At 41.2% G+C, this 15,193-nt stretch overlaps 1 protein-coding gene across 1 annotated transcript; it reads right to left on the bottom strand.

Annotated features, from left to right (window-relative positions):
- Nucleotides 1-417: 417 nt before the first annotated feature.
- Nucleotides 418-891, bottom strand: LOC129250616 (uncharacterized). The gene has a single exon (XM_054890223.1). It carries the CDS (start codon nt 889-891, stop codon nt 418-420), a length of 474 nt encoding a protein of 157 aa, XP_054746198.1.
- Between the last annotated feature and the right edge of the window lie 14,302 nt (nt 892-15,193).

Raw genomic sequence — 15,193 nt, 5'->3', positions numbered from 1 at the left:
GTTTCCAGTTAACCCCTTCACCTCGGTGCTCCGCGTACGGGTAGGTTGGACAACCTTGCGACCCATGCCTAGTGGTCATTTTATAATTTAATGGCGTCATAAAGTTGCATTCCCGGGTGCTGCTCGTTAGCGCCATCGTTTTTGGCCGAAGCGGTGTGAGTAAGTTGCATGCCCGTGAGCAACTCGTTGGCGTCGTCCATCTCGTCCTGCTCATCCTCCAGATTTGCAGAGCGGAATATCTTCAGGGGCGCTTTCCTCACGATAAACCGAAGTTTGTTGCTTACTTTTCCCAGTGACTTGATGCTCTCCTCCGATATTTGGAGAAGAAAGGATACGCTATTCTTCTGCGGAGCCTCCGCTTTTATGATGCTCCAGTCATCCAGCTTGTAGATATGGAATTAGCTGTTTGGCTTCGAACTACATGTTCGGTATCCAGATGCGAGCCCTCGGTCGTAGTGGGATTCCGCTGGCCGGAATAAGTGTGAGCTTCAAACCTTCCCAGTCGTTCTGGATCTTGACAGCAACTGTATGCAGGAAGACAAGTGAGAGCTGATCATTGCATTTGATCACCCTGTATCCACAGACTACATCGATTGAGTCAAATCCTGGCACTTGACACTCCGGGCTTGGCATGACGCGATCAACGGCAATACGAGACAGCCGTGCCACGATTTCGGACAACTTCTCCAATGCAGGTTTACCGCGGTTTGTAATTTCATCTACGAACGCAATTTGCAGGTGATTCCGTGTCACCTTGTTTAATGTGCGTTTGGATGGTTTGGGCATTGAAGCGGTGTGCACCGACACTTTGTACTTCTTCGACGGTTTATCGATTTCGTCGTGTGAACGATTTCGTTTCACGGCTTCTGCCGTGGTTCTCGTCGACCACATTTTGGCACCTTGCCTTATCGGCCGCGTACTTTGGATGAGTTTTAGCTTCGACCTAATTTTTGCTTATTCTGCCGAGAATAGCCAGAGACCTCTGGTGAAGCTTATACCTGGACGGGCCTTTTCTTTTAGATTTTAGCGCTTTTGCCCCTTGGCATCAGCGGATGTGGATGGTTGTTTTAAAGTTGATGGCGTATGGTTGAGAGAGTTTTTTTAACGAAGTTAAAAGATGTGTGGTTCGCGGGAGATGTTCTTCTACCACCCATATCTGAGAGGCGTTCCCCTATTCACCACCTGGGGACTCGGTTCCCCCGAGGGATAGAAGATGTCTTAGCCAGAGTTGCTCCATCAATATACGGTAACTGAAAACTCGGTATATTATATCTTCTAGTGAACAGAAGTAGTTCGGTCTTGGCGGGGTTAACCTTTAGATAGTCGAGAGAAACTTGCCGGACATCAGAATGACTACATCGTCCGCATAAGTCTCATGCAATTCATTTAAGACTAGGTTCCACAGTAAACAAAGAGGTTGTTCTGAACATTCTTCGTCCATTCTTGGTCTCCAGGGAAGTGTGTTTGCATGAGATTTTAAAGTGTTTCTTGCCCTGTTTCTGTGAAACTGCCATCCGGTTTTGCAAAAAGCTTGGTTTGCAGGGTTCCTTGGAGCGACATTTCCTAAGTCTTGAGAACGCAGATATGTCCTCCAATCCTTCACAAAACATCCTCCAAGTTTCGTCTTTTGCTTTCTTTATTTCCCTTTTAAAGGTATTGAAGCTATATTGATAACAGTCCCAATCCTCTATCGTCTTTGTCGCCTTTGCTGCATTGTGAAATCTTCTTGATCTTCTTAGTAGTTTGAGCTCCCTGGTCCATCATGAGTTTGTTTGGTTTTTTGGGAAGCCTTCTAACTAGACAAGATTAACAAAAAGCTTCGTCTATTGCAGATGTCAACAAATTGATTTTATTTTCGAAACTTGATGCGTTAGTTGTTTTCTTCTCTACAAGGGCAGTCTCCGTTTCCGAAGGCTTTGTTCCGACTGAGCCCTTCGACTTTGAATTCTGTTCCAGCTTTTGCAGGGGAGATGCAGTCTGGTTCGTCCTTTTCTGGCTACCGTTGAATTCAAGGCATGCTGCTTCTCATACTTCGCTACGTTGTATGCATGCTGCTTCATCAGCACCTTATCTCATGTGGAGAAAGAGTTTGGGTCATGTTTGATCAGCTTGTGCCTGAGTCCTGTGTACAAGCGACTGGGTCTGGGGGATTTTAGAACCAGCTTTAACCGGATACTGAGGGCCGGTATGATTTGACATTTCGAAAAGAAAAGTTGCATCTTATACCAACAGCCATTTTGTACACAGCCGCTCCACTGGGAAGATACGCAGACCAATGATCCGCTCTCTCTGAGACAGACGCTTCTAGATTTTACAGACATTGATATCCTACCTGGAAGTTCCTCAACAGTGAAACGGAATAAAGACGGACCTGTACTTGTCTTTGTCTGACATCTCCAGGCTAGCCTCTCCAACATGGGTGACCCTTCTGGAGTACCTAAGTATTCCGTTGGCACAGCCCAGCCTTTCGCAGATGCGCGCAAGCCCAACTACCACGTGAAGATTCAGGTTCGAGGAAGGTACTACATACATATATTGCAAATTAATATTCACACTTCTTAAAGACTAAAGGGTAGTAGTAACTTTACAGCCATGAAATTTCACCAGGAACGTGCATTTGGCTTCCCGTGAAGAATTGCGAGCATCACTGATTTTCAAATGAGAAGAAACGTAAAATTTGTGAGCATCGCCCCAGAAGCAATTGGCAAATTTTGGTATAAAAACTGTTTTGAAACAACGTAATACATATATATGAGTATATAGACATAAAAAACATAAAGAAAATTCACTTACGAAGACGTTTCGTTTAGAAATGTGATATCTTCGTAGTATTCGAAATCAGATACTTCACTCGCAAACGAACTGTTCTCGCTCAATTTTGAATGACATGTGCATTTGAAATAGCTGGGAAAAAATGTTGCGCGGTCTTCTCAAGTCGTGAACTGAGAACTACTTTGCCGTGAGACTTATACGAAATTTTACTGCTATGCAATTTGTATGGCTTTTGACAGGAGGGTACTAAATTTCACGTGAAATGCGAACTTGGTACTACAAGTATGTTTAATGGGATGATACTTTAATTCTCATAGCGCGATTATTGTACCCCTGGCATGCAGTTGGAGTCAGTTGCATATTACGATGGGTAGAATGGAATAGCTTTCGGCATTAATTATGTATATACCCAACTCTTTTAGTATACGGTCTTGTTTTACACGATTTTGAAATAATAATAAATTGTTTTTTACGAAATTCACGTTCTTTCACCAAGCTCAAAACACAAAATGTTTTTCAGACAAAAATAGAATTCCTAAAATAATGCCTTATTAAATAAAAAAATTGAATTTTAGATTAAGTTAAGATATGTACCTATATACATATGTTCCTTCAAAAACGAAGTAATAAGTACATGTAGGAACTAACCAAGTCTAACAGGGCATTAAAAATTTATCGTAATCTTCAGGTCACGTCTAGCTTGATAACTAGTTTGTACAAGGTGGCGTAAAATTAATTATTCAATTTGGTTTTTGAATCAGGTTTTCACTGAAAAAAAAAAATAATTTTGAGTGATGGAAATCTAATTACGTTTCCACCAAAAGCAAACACCGTGTTTGCAGGAGTTGTGTTTGGGAGAACTGTCAACTATTTCCACCGAAAGTTTGGGAGAAACTGTGTTTGAACTGTCTTTTGTTGACATTGTGAAATGAGAATTATAAAAATTGATAAAATTATATTATAAAATGGTGCATAAAATTCAATTTGTTATGTTGATTTTATCATTTTATTTTAAAATAATTGATAGTGAGTTGGTCACATATTATTTAAAAAAAAGGTTAAGGGAAAATAAAATAATTTTAAGCGTTTCTGCCAATTTAATGCGTTCGCAAAGTTTATGGTCTTTGGTATGGTAAACAGATTTATGATACATTATTTGTGTATAATGTATATGTATATTTTAGGATGTATTTAGATGTAAATACAAATAAAATTACATATATAAATAAAAGAAATACCTGTTATACTATCCGCAACGAGTTGATTCAGTATTCCTGAGGAAAGATTGTAGATTTATTTGGCTTATTTGACTTATTTTATATTTTGCGCGCACCACTTAACGATTACCACAAGAAAAATATTAAAAAAAAAAAAAAATAAATAATTGGGGGCGACCGCTATTAGAAAAATGTTTTTATTAATTTTGCTTTCACCGAGATTCGAACCAACGACCTCTCTGTGAATTCCGAATGGTGATCTAGCACCAACCCACTCGGCTACGGCGGCCGTCAATCAAATGTCATATTGACAAATTGCAATCATTGTTGCCATATTTCGATAAGAATGCAATAATAAATGAGGAAAATGAGCAACATTGCCACCACTTAATAATTAAATTAGACGCAAACCCAACAAAACACGCTTTGAAAAGTGGGTTTAGGTATGGAGTTGTGTTTTAATTTTGTATGGGATTTGACAGGTGTTTTGTTTCGTGTTTGCGCTAAGAACACGATAGCGGCAGAGAACACGATAGCGGCTGCGGTGGAAACTTAGTATAACACTCCATTGCCAAGTCTCAAATAGGACAATTTTGCGCCACCGTTTATAAAAAACTCGATAGAGCAAAAAACAATGGCTAATAAAAGACTTCGTTACAACGGAAAAACCAACAGAAGCCGTAAATAATTCTAATAAAACCCATAGGATGAGCTGGACATATTTGACATGGTATGTGACATACGTATATGGTATTTACTGATAGCAATTTTGGTCCAGTCCGCAATCAACGTAGTCGTTTGTTATCAAATAGCGATGAATAATTGCGAAATTGCTTTTTTTTATTTCAATTTGAGTTTTTATATGTTGTGTACTTATGGATTGGATTTTCGCTTCACACTAATTTATTTTTTTTTTGTAATAAAAACGAATTATTTTTGTTTTATAAGTACTTATGTAATATGGATTTCATTATTACTTCTTCCGCCCATTTTTTTGGGAAAATATTTACAATTTTTTCATCTTACCTGATTTTTTAAAGATGTGGAACATACCACAAATTTACCATTTATATATATAATATATAATTGGCGCGCACACCCTTTTTGGGTGTTTGGCCGAGCTCCTCCTACTATTTGTGGCGTGCGTCTTTATGTTGTTCCACAAATTTACCATTTGTCGCATGTAATTTTTAACACGTGACGTATTTCTAAGGAACATATCTACCGTTTAAAGACAGAGTTGGTTGTACTTTTTCCCCTTTGAAAGAAAGATCAGTACGTTAAAAGAGATTAGCACAAATCATGTACACATTTACCTAAAAATTCCATCCAGCATGTCCGACCTCAAAAGCTCTTGGTAGGAACAAAAAAATGGACCCTTAATATGCTTAACTCTTTTAGAGCACAACATGCATTTTATTTAATTTTTTTAATAAGTTGATTTATATTTACTAAATTTAAAGTTTCCCAATTCCATAAATTTCAACCGCAATGCATTTATTTATATTTTTATTAAATTATTTAAATTCCACCAATTCCAAATCAGAATGTAGCAAATTTTACAGTTTATGAACAAAAAAAGATAATTTTAAAATTCAAAATACCAAATACCCAATCGCAAGAAAACAAATCATGTCAGATACTCTACCTTGAGTGTCAAAATTTCAATCGGAATACGAGCAAATAACCAAAACAGCAACAAAAGAGTATCACTTTGGCACTCAAACCACCTAACCCCTAAAAAAATACTTGACACGTTTCCACCAGCATTTTCGAAAATAACTATGTGTTTGTTTTTCGAAAGTATCAATTGTACTTAAGATTATTATTATTACTGTGAGGGGATTAGTACTACGACCTGAGAGATATGTTGTACCCTATTCATGGGTTCAGAGTATTTATCTGAGTCCAACTTTCGCAAAAACCAACGAACCATATCGAGGGAAACAGACATGTTGTGCTTTCGCTCTGCATTTATCAAGTGTATTAACATTGATTGTATTATTATTATTATGATTAGAAGGCCATTACGCACTGCGACCAGAGCTCATCTATTGTGAAAGGCCTATTTTTGTAACCCTAGAGTTTTAGGCTTTTTACAAATTTTAGTACAATTTTAGGTTTGTTGTTCCAAAGATTGCATGGAGATACTACGATACCACCTACCACCAAGGTGATGAAGTCTCTGTCTGCCTAACGCAGGACATTCACAAAGCCATGTTCTGAGCTTTCTATGTCCATTTCGCAAAAGTGGCAGACATTGGTCTCAGATAGACCAATATTATTTAGATGATACCTCAGGTTGCAGTGACCTGTAAGATATCCTGTTGAAAGACGCAGATCTACTCTGCTTAGTGAGAGTAGCTTGTCAGATATTCCTTTGTTGGGATTTAGGAATAGTTTGGCTTGACGCTGACCGGTACAGTTTATGGAATATTGTTGGGTAGAGTCCCATCGGAATCGATTTTTTGAATTTAGGCCAATTAGTTCCTGCCCCTGTTCTACCATTTTCCAATTTGGACCCATCAGTAAACCTTAGCTGAGAGCCAGGTTTGAAAGTGATAGAATTAGTTCTCCAGTCTGTGCGTTCATTAATTATAACTTGGAAGTTCCTGAAGAGTATTGGTTTGGGTGATAGTGTGTCATCCCTATGAAGAATGGGACTATGTAGGAAGTCTTCTAAGATCTTTAAATGTCCTTTCATATCCCCACTTTTAAGTGCAGATATACCTTTTAATCTTAAGGCACTCGAGCGAGCTTCCCTTTTAATCAAGATTGGATGTGGTGGTATGTTCAGGAGCACACCCAATGCATCCGTGGGACATGTTTTCATAGCCCCTGTAATACCAACACATACCAGGCGATGCAGTTTGTTTAATTCGTTTACTGTTTTTCTGTGCTTGACCTTGGGCCTCCATAGCCTTTTCAATAACTGTTACCAGGCTGTGTATTGCAGTCTCAGTGGATTTTCCCTGTTGATAGGCAAATTGAAGTCGATGCAGTGGGAACTTAGCTAAATTGTTTTCCCTCATATACTGATCAACTATATTTTTCATTGTTTTAAGGAAAAATGAGCTGAGACTAATTGGTCTGTATGATTTAGGCAATTGTTCGGGTTGTACCTTTGGAATAAATACAACCTTAACCTCAGCCCATTTTGTAGGTAAATATTTTAGCAGTAAGCCTGCTTTGTATAGTCTGGTCAAATTAGGGATAATATGGTGTGCACCCTGCTGTAAAAGACAGGGGTATGGTGATACCATATACAGACAGTGACTCTAGATTTCATCACTAATTATATATGTATTTACATTTAAATTAGACTTTTTATTTTTACGATTTACATCGTTCAGTTTTCTGTGAATTGTTGTACCGTTTCACATTAAAAAACCGGCAAAGTATTATAATATAAACCACTCAAACTGCAAAAAAAAAAGTTTGCAATAAATAAATCTCAGCTATTGCGAGGGTAAAGAAACATTATTGTCTAGATGACGAGCAGCTGTCATCGTTGACTGCATTATCGACTCGACAAAAAGAGTACTACCATACCGACTCAATTGATGTGCAAGGGATAATCTGGTGAACAATAAAATCGAAGGCCTCGATTGAGAAACAAGTTGCTGGTTAATTATGCTACGTGTATCTCGATAACGACTTACGAAAACTCTCCCAATCATGGTATCCGTATTACTTCCCAGCTAATCTTATCCAACATAAATATTTTTGAGATCGAATAGAACCACGCACATTTTTCTTATATATTAAGACTAAATCTCCGTCCATCCATGGTAGGTTAGGTTAGGTTAGCGTGGTTGGCAATAAGCCACGCATAGACCTTTTGGTCCCTAGCGATATCAGAGGGAGACCGACCTCTATGAATACCTAAAGCAGACACCATGTAGGATATCAGCGCTTTCGGCGAATCTAAGTAGAGCTGGGTGCTCCGCTTTTGAGACGTCCTCCAGACCCTCAGACAGTGGGGCTCCCAGGCATCTTAGTCGCGTTTTTAATAATGCCGGACAAACGCATAGAACGTGTTCTAAAGTTTCCTCAACATCCTCTCTGCATTTCCTGCATTTGTCCGTGTTAGCAATCCCTATCTTGTACGCATGTGCAGCCAATAGAATTTGACCTGTTAGCATACCCATGATAGTTCTGCAGTCCTTTCGCCAGAGCGTAAGTACGAGTTGAGTCTGTTTTTTGTCGTTAGTTCTAGCATGAATTTTGCTGTTTTGCATGTAGTCAGGTTAGTCCACCTAGCTTCCACTTGCCTTTTCATGTGGTCGTCCATTTAATGTATATTGTGTTCAGCGGTCTCGGTATGTCGTTCACTTGTTCAAATGGTACTCTCACAGCACTTTTTGTTATCTCATCTATTATTTCGTTCCCCATAATGCCTTTGTGACCAGGTACCCAGTAGATATGCAGCCTACTGTTTCCGGCTAGCCTTTCTATGGCCTCTCTGCTCCGTCGAACATTTTTGGACTTAATACAATATGAGCTTATTGCTTCTATTGCTGCTTGACTATCCACATATATATTAATTGTTGTGTTCCTGAGCTCCACTTTCCTATTGAGCTGTGACCAAAGGTTCTGCAGGTGAATACCCCCGCAGCCACTAGCCTCCTCGTGGATTTCGCTGCCAGGTTTTCCGCCATAAGGTCAATAGGTGGCATGCTGAATATTATTTCCATCGCCGCCGTTGGAGTGGTTTTCATCGCTCCTGTTATACATAGAGCAGCGAGTCGTTGAATCCTTTCCAGCGGCATTAAGTATGTCAGTTTTTTTGTCGCAGTCCACCATACTAAGGTTCCGTACAGCAATATCGGTCTGACTACTGCTGTGTAGCACCAATGCATCAGAGAGGGTGATAGACCCCAAGTAACGCCCAGCATTCTTTTACATGCGTACAACGCATTACTGGCCTTTTTCACCCTCTCCTGAACGTTGTGCTTCCACAGCAATTTGCTGTCCAGTATTACTCCGAGGTACCTTGCATAATCTTTGAAAAGTAGTTCGTTGTTGCCTGGCTTCGGGAGGTTCCACGCCGGAACTTTGTACTTCCTGGTAAAAAGTACCATGTCCGTTTTTCCCGCGTTTATCCCTAGCCCTGCGCGAGATGCCCATTAGTGTATCGTTTTGAGAGTGTTGTTCATCACATTACTGATGGTGTCCAGGTACTTTCCCGTAACTACTATAGCTATGTCATCGGCATATGCCACTAGTTTAGGTGCCCCTCTGTCAAGTTTCTTAAGAATTTCATTTGCTACAAGTAACCATAATAGCGGCGATAGTACCCCACCTTGCGGAGTACCTCTGCATGCATATTTGGTGACGCTCGCATCGTTCCACTCCGCTCTTATCTTTCTGCTAGCTAATAGCTGCCTTATCCATAGATAAACCGCGGGTTGCACATTAAGTGACTCTATGCTATTTAAAATAGCATCTTTTGTCACGTTGTTAAAGGCCCCTGATATATCTAGAAATACTCCTAGAGCATACTCCTTATATTCTAACGCCTTTTCTATGTTTAGTACAAGTGAGTGAAGTGCAGTTTCAGTGGATCTGCCTTTAGTGTAAGCATGCTACGCCTTGGATAATTCGTCCGGCGCAATTGTGTCTCTAATGTACATATGTATCTAGAATCCTCTCTAACGTTTTCAGGAGAAATAAAGTCAAACTAATGGGCCTGTATTCTTTTGAGTATAGAGGGTTGCTTTTTCCAGGAATACAGGAACGTAGCGGAACCTCAGGCATCCCCTGAATATCGTTCTTAACCATGGTACCACAAGGTGGCTTCCCTTTTGGAGCATGCCTGGGAAGATTCCATCCAGTCCTGGCGATTTATATGGGTCGAAACTTTGTAAAGCCCATTTTATTTTGTTGGTCGTAATTACGTTCGTCGGGATTTCTTGCACAATATCTCCTCTAGGTTCGAGATCTATAGTGTCCGCACACCCTGGAAAATGAGAGAGAGTCCTCACAGCTGTCAGCCCACCCCCCGTTAATTTTTCGTATTGTTCTTGGCATAGACGGATTCTTGGATAACAGCTTCCTAAGTCTAGCCACATCTTTAGTGTCTTCCATACTGCTACAGAAGTCTTTCCAAGATTCTCTCTTGGCTTTACGTATCTCTTTCTTGTATACTTTTAGTAGATCTTTATACTCTTTCCAAAAGAACTCATTGTCAGCAACCTTGGCTAATCTATAGAATTCATTTACCCTATGCCTTTGTGCTCTTTATTCCTTGTTCCACAAAAGGAGGCTTCACCTTGCGTCTATTACATGTTGAAGGGCAGGATCTTTTAAATGCTTTGACAAGAGTAGTTGCAAACAATTCAACCCCTTTCTCAAGTGCGACGTGTGGCTTGTATTTTCGGGGTATCATTGGTGTTTTTGATTGTATATCCTTATACAAGTCCCAGTTCGTATTCTTAGTATTTCTAAAGGATATAAGTTTGTTTTTTGAGCGGAATATAACCTGAAAGCTTATGTATCTGTGATCAGAGAATGAGGGCTTACTCAACACTTCCCATTCCTGTACCATAACATGCTTGCTTGTATAGAGTGTTGAATCAAGTACATTCTTCGAGGTTGGTCCCACATATGTTGGTTCTTCACCTCTATTAGCTATTTCTAGGCTACTCTGAAGAATATAGTTAAATAGTGACTCACCTCGGTCGTTTATGTCTGCACTGCCCCAGACCGTGTGGTGTGCGTTTGCGTCCGTTCCTACCACCAGAGCATGCTTCTTTCTGGCAGCTGTTTCTACCAGCTTCCGAAGTTCCGCCTGTAGTGCTTCTTCATCATGTGGCATATAGCAGTAACGTCTCATCCTTGCAGCCCTCCAGCGTCACCACTGTGAGATCGTCTGAAGAGAGATTATGATCAATATAAGAACATATACTTTTTTTGACCATTACCGCTGTTCTTACCTCATTCTTTGCAACCGGAATGTATGTGTTGTAGTTATTGGCTTTAGACCGGAGATTATATTGCCCGATGCTATCCATGGTTCCTGGACTAGAGCCACATCGTAGCCGACTCAGTCTATGTTGAGCAGGAGCTCAGTTGAAGCGTTCTTACTCTTGTGGAGATTTTCTGAAGAACCTTCAGTATATGGCTTCAGTACGTTCTCGGGGTACTTCCTCCAGCTCATCCTTTTCCACTTCCTGTATATTGAGCTAGGCTTCCAAGATCTCTCCTATACCGAGATCCTTTTTCCACCGCCTCTCTTCCACCGCCTCTCTTCCACCGCTGCCTCTTGATGGCTAGCTCCTCTTCGATTTTGTTCGCATACTTCGGATTGGAGGCTGCGAACATTGGTTTTGCTGCGTAGAATGCCCGGCCATTTTTGATCTCTCTGGTCCAAGTCAACCGTTCCTCCTCTTGCTTCGTGAAGCTGGACTTGCTGCCAAATCGGTCACAAATTTTGACCGCGGCCTTGTATCGAGCTTTGGCCTTCAGCTTGTCTTTATCAGGCTTGATCCTTGGCCTGTTCTTGCTATCCCAAGCAGCAACATTGGACCCAGCCGGAGAACGCAGAAGGGCCTCTTCCTCAGCTGTGTTTGTGCTCCCGACGAGTCGGGGCTTAAACAGACAACTGTGAGCCAAATAGAAGGCTTAGAAGTATTTTCCGACTCAGCAAAAAACATGCATCCACCTACGCAAAGAATGTTTAACATCGGAAAGCTGCGATCACAACAGACAGTCAGAAGATTCGCCACTCCACTCTCACTCCTGCTCTCAGGGAGTACTGCCCAACAAACCGGCATGCACGAGCAATGGAGCAACAAATCTCATTCTCTACATACCGCCGCAGCAGAAGAAATCGGATTCCGTCGAGCCCGAAAAAACAGTTGGTACGACGACGAATGTCATGGTGCCGTAGAAAGAAAACGCTGGACACTACCGAGAGCTAAGAAAGGAAGAGAGACGTTTTATACGACAAAAGAAACGAGAGGACAAAATACGTGAGTGCGAGGAGCTTGAGATGCTGGCCAATAGAAACAAAGCCCGAAAATTCCACCAGAAAGTTCGGCGGCTTACAAAAGGGCGCTTTCCTGTATGAACAAAAACGTCGATCTGGTGAGCATACTTAAATTATGCACGGAATTTTTCTCGAACCTGTTAAATAGTGATATCTGCGTATATCACAGAGAATGTGAAGATCGCAATATCCCAATCGTTGGCGACGGAATTGTCATTCCATATGCATTCTTTCTCGTGCTAACCGGCGCCAATTGGACACACCAAGTGAAGCCAAGTTCTTCTCCACCTCATCTTTCCAACGCAGAGGAGGCCTTCCACTTCCTCTGCTATCACCAGCTGGTACCGCATCGAATACTTTCAAAGCCGGAGCGTTTGTATCCATTCGGACGACATGACCCAACCAACGTAGCCGTCGGATCTTTATTCGCTGCGCTATGTTTATGTCGTCGGGGAGCTCATAAAGCTCATCGTTCCATGGCCTGCGATATTCGCCGTTGCCAACGTGTAAAGGTCCAAAAATCTTACGCAGAATCTTTCTCTCGAACACTCCAAGCGTCGCTTCATCGGATGTTGTCATCGTCCAAGCTTCTGCGCCATACGTTAGGACGGGCATGATGAGAGTCTTGTAGAGTGTTAGTTTTGTACGTGGAGAGAGGACTTTACTACTCAATTGCCTACTTAGTCCAAAGTAGCACTTTTGGCAAGAGAGATTTTACTTTGGATTTAAAGGCTGACATTGTTATCGGTGTTAATGCTTGTGCCTAAGTATACGAAGTCTTTTACAACCTCGAAATTATAGCTGTCAACAGTGACGTGGGTGCCGATACTCGAGTGCGCCGACTGTTTGTTTGATGACAGGAGGTACTTCGTTTTGTCCTCGTTCACCACCAGACTCATTCGCTTTTCCTCTTGGTGTGTGTGGCGTATTGTGAATATTTGGTCGATGGTAGACTTTCCAGGTCTAAAGCCACACTGATAAGGTCCAATCAGTTGGTTGACGGTGGACTTCAGCCTTTCACACAATACGCTCGCTAGAACCTTATAGGCGATATTTTTAAGACTAATCCTGCGGTAATTGGCACAGATTGCAGGATTGCCCTTCTTATGGATTGGGACAATCCAATCGGCAGGCATGCTTTCATCCGACCATATTTTGCATAGAAGCTGATGCATGCACCTTACCAGTTCCTCGAGGCCATGTTTGAATAGGTTGAGATAAGAGCTTAAACTTTGACATAATACCATTTATGAATGTAACTATATGTATTCGGGGAAAAGAAATATCGAAGGTATATTCTGAAATGCTTGTATTTAACCTTCAAAGAAGGCGGAACATAATACATTGTGATAGTTGAAAGGTTACCACTTTTGAGGAAAGTATACTCATTGGACCCTAAGAGGAGGTAGAATTGTTTACAAGGGCTTAGCAAATGGCAAACTAGAGTTCTCAAAACCCGAAACTGTGTTTGTCTGTTAAAATACGCGTATGCCCAAAACTATTAAATGAATATTCATGGTGTATACACACGTAACTTGGACGTATCTTAGAAAAAGCATACGGTTTTATTTAATCGAATCTGTTGATTTCCTCAGCATACGACTGGTACCTAACATGTGACTAAAATATTTTATACTTCTAATTTTGGCTTTCAATTTCTTATAACTATGTGCATTGCTTTCCCGTTGTCAACAAAGTATTTCTCTCAACATTAACTGAGACATGTAATTGATGAGGTAAATGTTCGTTACCGCACTCAAACGTCATTCACAAATCAGCCATTAAATGAAATTTATAGAAGTATCACTCGATGGGACGGGTTTTCGTGGACAACGGCACCTCCGCGATGAAGAGCGTTATGTGTGTGTTTGACACTGGCATTACGACCACTGTAGCCTGCTCCCGCTACAATGGAAGTTTTGTTGCTTAAATTATTATTTGTATTCATCTTTTTCGTACGACCACCTGTCTATTTATATAATGGTGAATTCAAAACGGTCCACCACGGCAGCGCCCCATGCCGTGGGAAGGCCACAGTTACTTCCTAAGGTGGCCCGGTGTTAGGAAGGCGCCGTTGAAATACAGCCGGTCTGGTGAACCCCCTGTCTGCAAACCATCTAATGGGCACGTTGTCGCATAACACCCTGGACTAGGGGGTGGGCAAGGAGAGGAAATAACGTGATGAAAGGGGTTTGGGGATGACACAGGGATCTTCGTCGGTACGGTGATTTTCGCATGGTGATAGGATGGCCACCAAGTACGCCGTAAGGCGGATGGATGGCTAGCCAATCCCCATATGGGGCTTCCCTCTTAGTTCGTGTTGGGTTGGTCCCCATGATATGGGGACCACCACTTAAGCCTCATCCCAGCGGCAAGGAGACCAACATGATGAGGTCCATTCATGGTAAGTTTGTGTTAAAAATGGAGGCAATCGGGATAACCCATTCCCGTGAGAGTGATTTAGTTGATCGGAATTCGTCCTATCCTATTATTTACTACTTTTGTTATCCTCTTCTTACACCCTTCTACGGGTGTTTAGCCTAGCTCCACCTCCAATTTATGGTGTGCGTCTTAAAATTTTTCCATAAATGGAAGCAGTTTTAAGCCCACTCCGAACGGGAAATATTTTTAGGAGTAGCTTTTTGATGGCAGAAATACACTCGGAGGTTTGCCATTGCCTGCCAAGGCGACCCCTATTAGAAACAACTTTTTCTTCCTTTTGGTGTTTCACGGAAATTCGAACCAACGTTCTCCGAACGCAACAACTCATTCGGCTACGGTGGCCACTGTTACTGAGAATAATATTACTTCTTATGGTGCTAGGAATTCATAATCGATAAAAATCAAATTTTATGTTTTAAACTCAATATAGCTGAGTCGAATTTTTGTGACAATATTCGTAAGCGCTAATATTAATACTTTCCAACGCTCAGTGCTTCTAATCCTTCCCGTGTGCTGGCAAACGTCTGCTGGCAAACGTTGCTTAACATTGAATTTTATGAATTTGGGGAAAGGCTCTGAGTGGCCAGGACGATTATCCTGTATAAGGTTTTTACTCAAGTATATTTCCGGACACTTGTTTGGAAGCAAACTGAAGTGAGAAGGCAAATCAACCAGGATATCTGGTAATTCGCTGAGTTTGGGACCCGCCACGTAAAAAAGAATTTTCCAAAGATAGTAAAACCAGCGGCCGAAAATTTGACATCTCTAG

Source organism: Anastrepha obliqua, chromosome 6 (assembly GCF_027943255.1).
Source record: "Anastrepha obliqua isolate idAnaObli1 chromosome 6, idAnaObli1_1.0, whole genome shotgun sequence".
Taxonomy (NCBI): domain Eukaryota; kingdom Metazoa; phylum Arthropoda; class Insecta; order Diptera; family Tephritidae; genus Anastrepha; species Anastrepha obliqua.
This window is presented reverse-complemented; position numbering and strand designations above follow the sequence as displayed.